At 34.9% G+C, this 15,808-nt stretch overlaps 1 protein-coding gene across 2 annotated transcripts in view; it reads left to right on the top strand.

The window, feature by feature from the left end:
* Positions 1-15,808, top strand: part of EAF2 (ELL associated factor 2) — a 50,012-nt gene that overhangs the window by 1,618 nt on the left and 32,586 nt on the right. For both annotated transcript variants that reach the window (XM_059064120.2, XM_067035353.1), the window contains exons 2-4: positions 5,356-5,450; positions 12,860-12,996; positions 14,753-14,898. In XM_059064120.2, the coding sequence (XP_058920103.1) occupies positions 5,356-5,450; positions 12,860-12,996; positions 14,753-14,898 (378 nt within the window). The remainder of the gene's footprint in view (positions 1-5,355; positions 5,451-12,859; positions 12,997-14,752; positions 14,899-15,808) is intronic.

Below are 15,808 nucleotides of genomic sequence, written 5' to 3'. Positions count from 1 at the left end.
ATTTACTTAAGTTGTACACAATCTAATTACAGTTACTCACAGTAAAGGTATAAAGAACCAATAGGTTTAACTCTCCAAGGATATATTTACATTTTATGAAAGGATTTTATTAAGCAAAATTAATATCTGGTTGATAGAATAAATGGAGGCGATATTTGCAAACAGATCTTCAACACTGTCCCTTCTTTACCATACTTTGTGGTCCAAGACCTTGAAACAGCTAGTGCTGGCTGTGCAGTTTCTCTCCTTCTTCAGTCCCATTTTCCAGAAGTATGATGTAGTTCTTATCTGGTTTCTCCATAACTTTCTCTCAAATAATAACTTCCCTCTCCTTTCCTCTTCTTTCTTAGGTATGCAGTAATCTTAGTATCAATTTTTTTAATGATAAGTTTTGAGATTATACGAATTTGTTCAAGAATCTATTTTCGTGTAACTTGGGTATATAGTCTCTTTTTAAGGGCATAAGCCCCAAATTAAGTGAATAAGAAATAACCTTCGAAAAGCACTTTGCAGGTGCTTCAAAGCCTTTTATTTATAAAAGTTCTCAAAATGCTGGAATCGTCTCTTCAGAATTCAGAGTATCGGATGATCCTGTTACAAGAATGAAAATAAACAAAACAACAATAATAATAACCACAAGAAACCCAAATGTTTGAATACACCTTTAGTCCTGTGGAAGACATCAGAAAGGTTTTCAGCCCTTAGTTTTATTCTTGTTGAAGCAGACAGAACCTTTCTAGATTTATTAAAAGAAAACCAATCATTATCCTTGAGGATAGGTTCATTTCCCATATGATTCTCATCCTTAAGGACTCAAGAGTGAGGGATGGAAAATGTAGACTTTCATACATGCAGGTGGATATGATTTATTTATTTTTTTAAAAAAAATTGTACATTTTTCTTTCTGGAAACCAAAAATTGTTTAGTATTTTTAATTATCACTACTACATATAAAGATATGTTTTTTCCTCAGGGAACTGAAGAAGAACTTTGTTTCTATTTTCAGAAAAATATACTCATGTTTAAGCTCTGTAATGAAGTAGAACAGAAATACACAGATAATACATTAATTTCAACTTTTTATTAACTATGTAAAATAGACAATTCACTTTAAGTTGCTGAGCTCATCTTATCTATAGAATGAAGCAATAAATTCAGCCATTCTATCATTTTTTATTAAAATTATGAACTGCCCTTAAATTGATAGGTATGTGAAAAATACAATATTTTCAATATCAGTTTTACATAATGCTTGAAGGTTTCATTCATTCACTAAATATAAATATCTTTCTAAATCTTCTAAGTTTTGGGGGCCTCCCTGGTGGCTCAGTGGTTGAGAATCCGCCTGCCGATGCAGGGGACACGGGTTCGTGCCCCGGTCCGGGAAGATCCCACATGCTGCGGAGTGGCTGGGCCCGTGAGCCATGGCCACTGAGCCTGCGCGTCCGGAGCCTGTGCTCCGCAACGGGAGAGGCCACAACAGTGAGAGGCCCGCGTACCACAAAAAATAAAAAATAAATAAATCTTCTAAGTTTTTTTTTAACAGGTAAGGCTGTAAAGATACATATTGAAAGTATGATAATTTGTAAGGATGGTTCAAATATATTTTAGCATGACATTTATTTATTAAAATTTTTTTTTACTGAAACAGTTGGCATACAATATTATGTGAGTTTCCGGTTTCCTACATAATGATTTGACATTTGCATACATTATGAAATGATCACCAATATAAGTCTAGTAACCATCTGTCCCCATACAAAGTTATTACAATATTATTGACCATGTTCCTTATGCTGTATATTATATCCTCATGTCTTGTTTCTTATGTAACTGGAGACTTGTACCTCTTAATCCCCTTCAGGGTCGACCTAATTTATAACAAAGAAATCAATGTTATCTGGGAGAAAGTAGTATTCTATCTTTATGTACTTGGGTAATTATGCCAGTTCAATACACTGAGGTTTTAGAAAAACCTGGATGTGAATTCTGACCTCCACCACCTATATATGTAATGTAACTTTGGGAATATTCTCGAAGCTTTCAGTCTCAGTTTTCTTAAATGTAAAATGGTAATTATAATATCTACATTTCAGAGTTTCAGGATTAAATAAGATAGTATAAACAACCTAGCACAGTTTTTGGTGCATGGTAGAGAATAAATAGTAGTCACCATTATTATTGAAGGGTTATATTCATGTGTGTATGCAGAGTGCCAATAAATGTACTTTACCTAGACTTTCAAAAAGCATTTATCAGGGCTTGGCAGTAAAACCTATCAAAAACATAGTCTGGTATGTGGTAGGGAAGACATGGGATGTTCTGTAAATGATAAACTTAATGCTTAACAGCAGATGCTTCACTGGGTAGAAGAGTTTAAGCAATAGGACCCATTAGAATACATTTTGGATTTGAGCTAGTACTAGTTTTACAATTTATAACAAGATAAGGGAATAAAGATTAAAATTCCTAAGTTTGTAAATGACACCATTTTTTCCTGTCATGAAATGATGAGCTCATGGACAGTGACTACAGGAAGATTGTCTGAGGCACCAAGTGGAGCCACTCCCAAAAAACTGGTTGTTAAGCTTTGGTATGAGCAAACATTAGAAAGTACACTAATGAAAAATAGGATTAAAATTATATTTACAATTAACGTTCTCCGATTAGTGTGGTATACTGGAAAGGGTATGGGTTTTGGAGTTAGTTGAATTAGTTCAGATCCCAGGAAATAAATTTATGTTACTAATTGTGGACTCTTTTGTGAAGATATTGATATTGTGTGATGCTACAGCCAAAACAGAGAAGTGATCAACAATGATAGGAAAAGGAGAATAAAGCAGGAAATGTTTTTCCACTCTTTATGTAATATAAGTAATTGTATTGTAAACCTGAAGAAAATAACATAGATGAAGGAAATCCAGAGAAAATAAATAAACGATAAAATTAGTGGTGAGGCTTCCAAACCAAGAAGAACCGAAAGAAATAAACTATTTAGTCTGGAATCATTCCAACTTAGAATAATACATTTGACATTAGAAAACATATGGAAAGCATGAACATGAGATTATTCAACAAATTCTGTAGTTCTAGCTATATTTAACCCCTTGAATCTCAAAATTTGTATACGTAAAAAGAAATTTCTCGTATGAATGTAAATAAAAGACAACACTACTTAATATAACAAGTAATAAAATGTGGAATTTATTCTAACAATAATAATTAGAAATATAAATAGGTTCAGAATAGTTTTGATGGACTTACTGGTTATAAATTCCAGCTTATTAAGCAAAGCTACAGATATCTTGAGTACATTTCTATCTGTTATTGGTATCTCATATACTATAGGCATTTATGCATAGGCTTCAAGGGCTTACGAATCCCTTCAAATTATATAGTATTTGATATGTATGTTCATATATGCATTTTTAAACATGTATTACATTTTTTAAAGTTAATTTTTAAAAAATTTTTGGCTGCATTGGGTCTTTGTTGCTGCATGCGAGCTTTTCTCTAGTTGCATTGAGCAGGGGCTACTCTTCATTGCAGCGTGTGGGCTTCTCATTGCAGTGGCTTCGCTTCCCTTGTTGTGGAGTATGGGCTCTAGGTGCACGGGCTTCAGTAGTTGTAGCACACGGGCTCAGTAGTTGTGGCTCATGGGCTTCCTGGACCAGGGCTCGAACCCATGTCCCCTGCATTGGCAGGCGGATTCTTAACCACTGTTCCACCAGGGAAGTCCCCATATATGCATTTTTATGCAGAGAGGATCTATAGCTGGTCTATAATTTTCATCAGATTCCGATAGGGACTTATGACTATCCCTTATCTCCTAACACCACCCCTCCAGACACATGCATATACACAAAAGTTCGGAACTGTGGATCTAAGGCAAAGAGGCTATATAATATGGAATGGGTAGAGTGTGTGGCTTGAGCTCCTGGCTTATCTTTTACTGGCTTCATTACTTTAGAGGAGTTCACCATCAGTAAAATACAGGTGAGAATATTCAATTCAGAGAGTTATTTTGAAGATCAAAAGTAATGATATGAAGAAAAAGAATCTGTTTTTAAACACTAAAACAGAGGTTATAGATTTATAGCCTATCAGACGATTTTGACTTTAGAGATGCTTTTTTGACCCACACAGTTGTTTTAACATGATTTGGTTGTAAATACCTAAAAATCAAGATCTTTTATACAAAAATCTGGATTACCAGCCTCTATTTTAAAAAATTCAGAAGATAACCTGGCAACAGCAAAGGAAATCTGTATCAGAATTATTATCAGTCATTGATGTATATATATATATATATATATATATATATATTTTGAATTTTATTTATTTTTTATACAGCAGGTTCTTATTAGTCATTGATGTGAATTATTATTATTATTAATTTTATTTTATTTATTTATATATTTTTTTGCGGTATCCGGGCCTCTCACCGTTGTGGCCTCTCCCGTTGCAGAGCACAGGCTCCGGACGCGCAGGCTCCGTGGCCATGGCTCACGCGCCCAGCCACTCCGTGGCATGTGGGATCTTCCCGGACCGGGGCACGAACTCGTGTCCCCTGCATCAGCAGGCAGACTCTCAACCACTGCGTCACCAGGGAAGCCCGATGTGAATTATTTTTAAGTGACTTTCATATCTTAGAGGTTTTTAAGCTTGCTCAGTATGTGAAATATCTTAGCACCCTGTGTTCCCTCTAGGTGATATATTTTAATGACATCATTTGAATTATGATCTAATTCAAAATGAAAACTTATTTTAATTTCTTCTGAAGTGGCAGATTTGGTTAAATTTACACATCTTTTAGTGGAGTATGTATCCATGAAAAACTCAAGCTGTTAAACGGAATAAGCTTTCTTTAAATTTTCCCCATGAATGTGTGTTTGCTGTGTTTTCATTCATTTTGTAGTCTGCTAGGACAGCAGACAAGTGGTAGTAGGAGCCCAAGGTGGTTTAAGAAAAATTTAGGGGAGAAAAAAACCTGAAAATTGAAGATGTTCTACTGATATTGGTTTTTAGCAAATTGTCAATATACTGACATTATTTCGCTTTTAGCAGTGGAACATCTTGGTCTAGTTCATCTTGATCTAAACAGGATCCAAAGGGATCATGAAGTGAGGAATACTGTTTTAGAGTGTAGCTATTTCTTTTTTTCTCAGAATTATACATACACAAATAATCTGGATTGTATTTTGTTTGTTTGCAATATTAAGACTCTTCTAAACCATTTTAATTACTGGCTGTTGAAAAATGATTGATCACTCTGAAACATGCTCATATTGTTGATATCCAGGTATTCAGGTATTCTTCCATCTTATAAACACCAGTATCTATATCTATTTTTAGATGACTTCAAACCTGCTTCTATTGACACTTCTTGTGAAGGAGAGCTTGAAGTCGGCAAAGGTGAACAGGTGACAATTACTCTACCAAATATAGAAGTGAGTATTTCCATATATTTAAACTAAATAGATGTTTTTACAGGATTTCCACTAAATTTAAATGAAAATAATTGTACAATTCATGTAGTGGTAGTCAGTTAAAGAAATTAATAAATACAGCAAAGCATAAAAATCATATTTTAAACTATCTTAAGTAAAACATTCTTAAACTCTTAAAATTTACTTTGTAAGTTTCAAGAACTATCATATTAAATGATTTGAAACAATTGGAGGTCTAAACAGATATTTATTAAATCACTACTATGAGCCAGATTTTGTTCTCCAAACTAGGAATAATAGCATATGCCCTGCCATCTAGTCCTAATCTGTTACAGCAGACAGACACATAAACATCTATCTAGTGCTATAGATTAGAACAGAGAAAAAATTCTGTTTAAGCACATAAGTGGAATTAGATATTCTGCCTGGTGGAATCTTGAAAGGCTTCACAAAGCATATGCTATGTGGGCTGAGACTTAAAGGACAAGTGGAAGTTCATCCGTTTTAAGAGGAGTAGACTATTCTAGGCAAAAGGAACAGTATGTGAAAGGCTCCAAATGGAGAAAGGACAAGTGGAATAAATGAATGAATGTAGTAAATTACAGAATAATGAAAAATGATTGATAGGAGTAGAGACTGGAAAGGTAGATTGGGACCAGATTATAAAGAATCTTTTATGTTGTAGTGTAGAATTTGGAGATTATGCTATAGGTATTAGAGAACCATTAGAGGTTTTTAAGCAGAGAGCTAACATGATTAGATTTGTGCTTTGGGAGTGATTTTAACAATGACTTAGGGAATGGATTGGAAAAGAAAGAGACTAGGTCAGAGAGGCCTTTACCAAAATTTTGCCCATTTCAAAAATTTTCAGATATATCAAAGTAACACTATCAAATACTGTTTACATAAATATGCAAGTTCTTTGTTGTATGCTCTAGTTTTCTCAGTCCTTGAGTTAGAAATTGCTTAGCATTCAACTTGTTTCCTTTTCCTTTTATACTGACTTGATCTATTCTCAAAGAAAACCAAGACTAACTTTATACTCTAACATAGAAAACACTGGACTTTCTGAGATTTTTTTACATTGTTTTAACTTTTGTAATAGGAATGGTTTTGTGCTAGTTCATCCACATTCTCTTGTATACATTTATGAGATGGCTTGTCATGGTTAGAGGTATAGCAAGCAAGCTCTCTATCCTCTATCTAGCCTTCCATCTGTTTCTTTTTGTCTGTCAACACTATATATTGAGACCCCACCTTTATGTGAGACTATATGAGTTGCTGCCTCTGAAGGTTTCCCTAATGTTAATGAAATCTGTGGTGCATTTTATTGTATGTTTCTAATTTGCTCCCTTAGAAATTGAAGAAAATGAAAAATCAGCTCAGTCTGAGACATTGTAGATAAGTAAGCCTTTGTATTACTCTGTTATTAAAAAGTGTTCAGATTCTGGTGTCTCTAAAATAGTTTGGATATTAAGTACCCAATAATCTAAGGCTTTTTTTGCTTTATGAGGCTTATTAAAGAAAAGCCCAAATCATTCACTTAATCTTAAAAGTTATTGAAAAGCCTCAGGTGGATAACAGGCACCACCTGTTATCCTGGTCTCAGATTATAGGACTATTGATCAGTGATGATTGGTTTGAAGAACTTTAGATGAGTTCTTCTAAAGAAGAACGTAGCATATTATTTTCTCAAATTGCAATCCTCCCATCCTCATCCCTTGCATTGTCTTCCTACTCCAAGCAGATGGGGATTCTTATTTATTAATAAACCTTTTTCATTCACACATAATCCTGCTTTAATCAAGAGTTACCATGTGTTCAATTTTGGTCTCAGTTGAAAATACTTCTTGAAGGAATGACAACTATAGGAGGAAAATTTTAAGCTTCATATTGTAAATTTATGAAATAGCAGAGAAATCATTTGGGCAAAAGTAGTTCCCTCCCCACCTTAGCCCACCAGAGATATGTCCAAAATGACTATGCCTCAATATTTTTGTGTGTATATGTGTGCGTGAGAAAGGGAGACGGATGGACAGACCATATATGCACATACTTTGTGTGGTAAGTCCTTTGTTAGCTAGCTGTTAAAAATACAGAGGTAGGGGGCTTCCCTGGTGGCGCAGTGGTTGAGAATCCGCCTGCCGATGCAGGGGATGCGGGTTCGTGCCCCGGTCCGGGAATATCCCACGTGCCGCGGAGCGGCTGGGCCCGTGAGCCGTGGCCGCTGAGCCTGTGCGTCCGGAGCCTGTGCTCCGCAATGGGAGAGGCCACAACAGTGAGAGGCCCGCGTACCACAAAAAAAAAAAAAAAAAAAAAAAAAAAAAAAAAAAAAAAAAAAAAAAAAATACAGAGGTAGGGACTTCCCTGGCGGTCCAGTGGTTAAGACTCCACACTTCCACTGCAGGGGACCCGGGTTCAATCCCTGTTGGGGGAACTAAGATCTAGCATGCCATGTGGTGCGATTAAAAAAGAAGACAGAGGTAGACTGGACATGGTAGGTGTCCTAAAAAATATTATCATTTAATGAGGAAGATAGGAGATAATTGATTAAAATTTAGTAATGTAAGGACTATCATAAAGGTATACACAGAATATTATGGGAGTACAAAAGAGAGGCAACTCAGCCTGGGGAGGGAGAGGAGACATCAGGATATGCTGTCTTGAAGATGAGTTGAAATTACCCAGGTGAGGGAAAGAGGGAAGGACCTCTTAGAGAAAAGAAAAACATGTGCTAAGACAAAGCAACAAAAGAGTCTGTTACATTTGAAGAACTATATATAAGTCACTATTGCTAGGTAAGAAAGGGTGCATATGGAGACATAGTCGAGATGGTATTTGGGAATCAGATAAAGAAGGGCCTAATGTGTAATGCAAAAGAATTTGAATTTTATCCTGTGACTCTTTCAGATAGCTGGAATGGAAGAGAATTGTTAAAATTATCACTTGCTAAGAACAAATTTTTTTTTCTGCTGGGCCTACAATTCTTGAACAATTGTGAATAAGAATAGAAATTATATTCTCAAATTATGTGGGTTTTTCCCCCTTCATTAAAGAACTTCTTCAAATAAGTAAGAGGTTTACGCTTCTTCACAGTTCTTAATTTTTGTGGAAATGTAATGATTATTAGTTTGAGGCATTTAGATTCTCCTATTTTCTTTATCAACTTGCTTTCATCATCTTGGTGAAAATGCCTAGAAGCTTGGAGGCATTCCATAAAATAGAATTTTTATTATACTTTTAAGAGTACCTTCAGGTTCTGGTGGTTCTTCGATAGGGTAGATTTTCTAATTCTCATTCCTCTAGGTTTTCTTTGGTAGTATCAAATAGAAGAAACTAATAAAAATGAAGACTGTTAAGGGGGTTAATATTGGGCATTTACAAATCTCTTCTTTGTAAACAATTCTCTATGGTTGACTGCTATAAAATTTCAAAATGTTGAATATTGAAAGGAAAAGATTTACTTGACTGTTAGGATTTGTCATTGGTGTTGTCCAGTTTGGCATATTTTTAGTGCTATATTGTGAGGTACTTTTGTGGGCTTTGATGAAATAGCCCACAGGAAACTTCCAGCTACACTTCCTATTATGCAATGAGTGCATCTCTAGTGGTTGCTCAACAACTTTAGCCCACAAACCCTGGACTTGTGAGAGTTCCATATGTCTGATGGCTACTATGCCACTCTAGATGACCCTGTTGGTCAAAGTCCCTTCCAAGATGAACCTAGTCTGATTCTTTCCATTGAGTTTACTTAGCTTACATGGGAAAATAGCCTACCACATTCTTGGGACTTCAGCTTATTTTAGGACTTGACTCCTCTTTTAACGTCCTATTACAGTTATACTCTAAATGAATTATATTTTTATCATTGTATAATAAACCTTTTTTACCCTGTTTCTGTGATTTTAAGCTTAAATACCACCTTGTTTAATATTAATATTGCCACCTTTGCTTTCTTTTTGTTTGAATGTTCATGGAATCTTAGTGTCTCTTACTTTTATTTAGCTTACATTTTAAGTATATCTTTTGTTAACAGAATATTCTGTATTTCATTTTTAAACCCATTTTGACACTTTCTATTTTTATTAGGAGAATTCTATCCACATTTAGTTCAAAGTTTTTATGCTTGATTTTTATTTCTATCATCTTATAGTATGTGTATTAATTATTTTAATTTGTTTTCTTTTTTCTGTTCTTTATTAGTTCCGTCAAACATCTCTTCTTTCTTTTCTTTTTCTTTGTTTTCCCTCATGTTACTTTGGGAGTACTATTGTACTCTTCCATTCCATTACTGATTACTTTCCTTTCCTGGTATTCATAATCAGGCATGATCAGATTTGCCTGTTAGCAGATGGGAAATAAAACTAGAAGGAGAGTAGGGAGGAGAATAACAGTAATCTAGGTGAGCTGATGATTGGGTTCTGAAGTTGGGTTATAGTAGTAAACATGGAGGTGGTAGGATGTATTCCATAGTTATTCAGAGGCAAAGAGAGTTCATATGCTTCGGAGTTTCCTGGTACCTTAATAGTTTAATACTCCTTTCTTGGAATATGAAATAAGAGGGCAGAAATTGAAGTTTAAAATAAGAATGGTGCTCAATTTAATGAGGAAAAAAGTTTAATTAAAAAAAACTTGTTCCGGGCTTCCCTGGTCGCACAGTGGTTGAGAGTCCGCCTGCCGATGCAGGGGACACGGGTTCGTGCCCCGGGCCGGGAGGATCCCACATGCCGTGGAGCAGCTAGGCCCGTGAGCCATGGCCGCTGAGCCTGCACGTCCGGAGCCTGTGCTCCGCAACGGGAGAGGCCACAACACTGAGAGGCTCGCGTACCGAAAAAAAAAAAAAAAAAAAAAACTTGTTCAAAGTATAGAAGGCAGGTACAGGGATTGTGAGAGGCTTATTTAACTTGTTATTTATGGTAAAAATGTTCATATTTTTCACATTCAACATTCATTGAGTATCTGTGAAGAACTTGATACTCCAGGTGCTAGGAGCAATAAAACATTTCTAATCCAGTCCTCCTCCTTCAGAAACTCAGAGTACAATAATGTATTTTAAAATATTCTAAGTAAGAATACAAGTATTTTTTAAGAAGAATATATTACATGACTCTCTTAAACGTAATTTGGAGCCCTTGGGTTGCTATTCTGGGGTATCTTACTCACTTGTTTTTAGTCAAGACGTTTGAAAAATATACTTACCAGCCAAGTAGGCCCAACTTAGTTTTGTCATGATCATGCTTCTGGCTCTCTACCTTACCAGGGCTTCAGCTAAGTGCTCCGCATCTCACTCTTCTAGGGCCACTCCAGATATGTCCTTATCTATATGCTATGCATGCTTGACTTCCTGTAGATCTTTTTTGTTTTAGAAAAACTTGTTCCTTACTTTTGGTTTCATAATTTTCTCTCCCAACCTCTCAGAGGTCTCTAACCTACCCCTTTTTTATGGGATCCTCAATTACCAAATTTATTTCATACTCCTCTGATAATGTGTTAAGCCTCTAATGATAACTTTTAAAATCTGATATCCCCTGGGACTTCCCTGGTGGTACTCTATGCTACCAATGTAGGGGGCCTGGGTTCGATCCCTGGTCAGGGAACTAGACCCCTCATGCCACAACTAACAGCCTGCCTGCCTCAACTAAAAGATCCCACATGTTGCAAAGAAGATCCCACATGTTGCAAAGAAGATCCCACATGTGGCAGCGAAGATCCCACGTGCCACAACTAAGACCCGGTGCAGCTAAATAAATAAAGATATTTTTTAAAAATATGATAGGCCCTTTAGTCTTTTTTAGAAGTCACCTTTTTCTAACCTGATCTAATATTACTATTGTATTTGGCAAAATTATTATAATCAGTGCTTTAAAAATTTAATGTACTTTTATAAAGTTCAAAACCAAGCAATTATAACAATATATTATTTAGGGATACATATATGTGGGATAAAATAAGAGAATGAGAAACATAAAATTCCTTCAGGGTTGAGGGAGGCAGGGACAAAGGATAGAAGAGGAACATAGGTAGATGTAGGTTATTAGTAATGACCAGGATTCTTTAACCTTTTATTATGGAAAATAGAATAGTATAATGAACTCCTATGTACTTAGTGAGCTTCAACAATTATCAACCTTTTGCTAATCTTTTTTTAATAGAGCTTCCTACTTTTTTCCTGGCATATTTTAAAGCAATCGCAGACATTCACAAAGGCTTATGTATGCATCTCTAACTGATAAGGATATTTTAATTTTCACCTAAGTACCATGCTAACCATGTAATTATCACACATAGTAGAATTAATTGTAATACTTGGTCCATATTCATGTTTTCATGATAGTTTCAAAAATGTCTTTTTTCAGTTTTTCTCCTTAGGAATCCATATAAAATCCCTATATTGTATTTTTATTTATTTTTATTGAGGTTAATTTACAAAGTTCTATTAGTTTCAAGTGTACAGCAAAGTGATTCAGTTATACATATATATTCTTTTTCAGATTCTTTTCCATTATAGATTATTATAAGATATTGAGTATAGTTCCCTGTGCTATACAGTAGTTCCTTGTTGTTTACCTATTTTATATTCCTATATTGTATTCTGATATTATGTTTCTTATCTCTTTTATTCTGTAAAAGTCCCTCCCCCCTTTTATGCCACCGGTTTGTTGGAGAAACCAGGTTGATTGTCCTAGAGAATATACCCACATTCTGGATTTCAAATTACTTCTGTCTGGGATTATGTAACTTGTTTCTCCTTCCTCATATTTCCTATAAACTGGTAGTTATTTCTAAAGCCTTGGTGAGAGTTAGATTCTTTGTGGGTTTTTTTTCAGGCAAGAACACTTTATAGGTGATGCTGCATACTTTCTTTTATATCACATCATGAAGCACATAATGTCTGGTTGTCCCACTTTTAAGGACACTAAAATTGATCACTGAGTTTAATGTAACATATGTTCCCTGATAGATTCATTTTCCTTAATCTGCATAGGGAAGCACCCCTTTAATAAAATGCCAGATTTAAAAAGTTAAATTTAGGAAGGAAGAAGAGGAAGGGTAGGAAATATAACTCAGGACTTTTGTTCCCTTATTGTAAAGTATATTGGTTGTATTAGAATTGAATCCCAATTTCCTATTTTAGACCACGTCTGCAAAGATTTGTGAAACAAATCTTTACTGGCTCAGGGCAGCTGCTTCCTCTGTTCCCTTTCCTCAAGATAGCAATTTTGAGATCTCAGCCTCTTTTCATCTGTCTTTTTTACTATACTCCTTATTGCCAGAGTAGTAAATTTAGGCAGTTAGGTGACTTGAAGTACAGTATATCAATAGATTGAGAAAGACAGAAGATCTCAAAGGCCCTCTCAACTGAATTTCTATGATAACTTTTAAGTAATAATAATTAATTTTTTAAACAGGGTTCAACTACACCAGTAACTGTTTTCAAAGGTTCAAAGAAACCTTACTTAAAAGAATGCATTTTGATTATTAACCATGATACTGGGGAATGTCGACTAGAAAAACTCAGCAGCAACATCACTGTAAAAAGAACAAGGTATGTGGTTAATGAAATAAATTATTTAATCAACACATAAATTGCTAAGAGAATGTCAGTGAAAAAAGTTATTGGATTAAGTCACACTATTACATAAGGGTTATTTCTGTGTGGTACAAAAATGTTTTGATCTTTTTCCAAGTTTAAATTTGGTGAAGATCTTTTAGCCAGAAGCTTTTACCATTTCTCCCTATGATATTTAAAAGCTTGTTTTGTTTCTAAATGTTTTCTTATATGTAGGTATATCTTTTATTCTACTGTAGATACTTTTGTATAACTGGACTAAAAGGAGCCATTACACATTCTCCAAAATAATTTCATTATCAGTAGTAAAATTTTATCAAGCACTTAGAAAATGTGAGGCAAGAAAAAGGAGAATTTCCTATACAAATACTAACCTCAGAACTTGCACATTTTAATTGGATTAGCAGATAATTCCATTAAAAATGTCAATAAGAGAACATAGCCATCTCAAATGGTTTTTTTGGGGGGTGGGAATAGGCAGTGCATTAATTAACATGTAGTATACTCTAAAAGCCATACAAATAGTATAGATAAAAATTGTTCTAGGAATTAAAGGAAGGGAGATATTATGGTTCATTGGAGCATTCAGGGAGCCCTTACTGATGTACCTTAAGAGGAGGTTAAGATTTAGGGCTTTTTTTTCCCCCAAACATATTTCATGATAAGGATTGCCTTTGGGTGCTTGTTAAACAAATGAGTTCCCAAATTCAGCTACAGATCAGGGAAGGAGCCCAGGAAACTTTTTTTTGTTTTTTAATTATCCCCTCTTCCCAGGTGATTTTTATTTGTAGGAAAATTTGGAAAATACTGATTTAATTGATCAAAGAGAACATGAGGATGTAGACAAGACAGGAATATATCTGACTTATTTGTAACCTATGAAAAATACTTGCTTGAATAGAGCAGAGATTTGTTTCTTTCCCTGTATACAAGTATAGCAAGTGGGGTATGAGGTTGAAAGTAGACTACAGGTAAGGTTATAAAGGTAGGTTGCCTTCAATATTAACTATGAAATTAGGACATTGTCTTATTGACAGTGGTTGCATATTAAAGTTTTTTTAACCAGGGATCGGCATGCTTACATTCTTGTTTTGAAATGTAAATCCACCAAACAAATTGATTTAAATGAAACAATGTGGGAAAGAGAAAAATGCATAAACCACGATTTTTTAGAGTAGGAATGAAGAGAAAGGTGAAGTTCTAAATACTTAGTGAAGGAAGAACTAACAGGATTTGGTGACTGGAAATGGGAGAGGCAAAGTCAAGCATAGTTGTGTTATATACTTTTTTTTTTTTAAGTATTGAAAGGAAAGTATACGAACCTCCTTTAATAACATGTCTTAACCTTATGAATGAGAAATGTGGGAGTGATTTAATTTTAACAGAAATGGTAATTTCAGAATTTAGGGAACATAATGTATCTGCTATACTCATGTATAATTTCATTTTATTTTAGTCATTTGTGTATGTCTTATCTCTTCAATTTTGAGCAGTGGTTTTTTTTTTATTCACATTTGTGTCCCTCAGTGGATCTGTGTGTATGCCATGCCTATAGCAGGGCTCAATAAAGGTTTGTTAAATAATGAATTAAATTAATGCTTTAATCCTTGAATATCATTTTAAAGATATCTAGGGAAAAGAATAAGTGGTCGATTTTAGTAGCTTTGTAAGTTGAAATTGTTAAATTGCAATCATCATACCTGTTTTGACCTTTTGATATTCTTAATTGCAGAGTTGAAGGAAGCAGTAAAATTCAGTATCGTTTAGAGCAGCAGCAGCAACAAATGCGGAATTCAACTAGGACTCCCAATCTTGTAAAACATTCTCCATTGGAAGACAAGATGTCCCCAGCATCTCCGATGGATGATATTGAAAGAGGTAAAATCTATGAGTATGTAATGGACCTTTAAAAGAAATTATTAATAAATGTTAAGTGAAATTTTTCATTTTAATTGACAAGGAAACTAACTGTAAAATTCTAAAAACATAATGTTTTTTGTTATGGTTCTAGGGGAAAAGTGTAGTTTATGACTTAGAGTATTATGTACATAAACCTGTGTCTGTATAACAGAACTTATATTTTTTATTATTCAGGGGAAAAAGTAGCTGTTTAGATATGTGTAACTGGAGTTTTCTTCTTTTTGACAGTTGTGATGATTCCAATTGAGTCCTTCACAGCGTCTTCTTGTTGAAGTTTTTTTATGTGTAGCCAGACTATAGATGTCTCAGATGTAGCCAAACCAATAGTGAAGTGAGGAGATGTAAGCCAAAGCAGCAGGCAAGTTCTGAACTGCTGCTCACTTCTCAGCAGGAAGGTGCTTCTAGAGAGGCACAGTCTTTTTGAAAGCAAGGAAACTTAAATCTCCATTTTTTTTCTAGCTGCAGTTTGGGTGTTTATGTTATAGTAATTGTGATAGGAGTAAGACCCTGGTCACCAAAGTTTATTTGTTTCTACGCTTTGCCTTCATAACTTGCATATAGCTCTCCATTTCCACTTGCCCTTCTAGGCCCAGTATAGTATTAGTTCCCTAATATATTAGTGTTCCCTTTACAAACAATAAGGAAAATATAAGCTCAGGACCCTTGTTGCTACAAGGGATCTTGAATTTTATTTTATTGTTATATCTGCTTCCAAAATGGATTTGAATCATTATATCATTTTGTATATGTGTACAATAAAAATCTGAAACAGAGGGCTTCCCTGGTGGCGCAGTGGTTGAGAGTCCGCCTGCCGATGCAGGAGACACGGGTTCGTGCCCTGGTCCGGGAGGATCCCACATGCCGCGGA

This window comes from Kogia breviceps, chromosome 5 (genome assembly GCF_026419965.1).
Source record: "Kogia breviceps isolate mKogBre1 chromosome 5, mKogBre1 haplotype 1, whole genome shotgun sequence".
In the NCBI taxonomy this organism is placed as follows: domain Eukaryota; kingdom Metazoa; phylum Chordata; class Mammalia; order Artiodactyla; family Physeteridae; genus Kogia; species Kogia breviceps.
The sequence above is the reverse complement of the archived record's forward strand: the minus strand, read 5'-3'. Positions and strand labels throughout refer to the sequence as shown.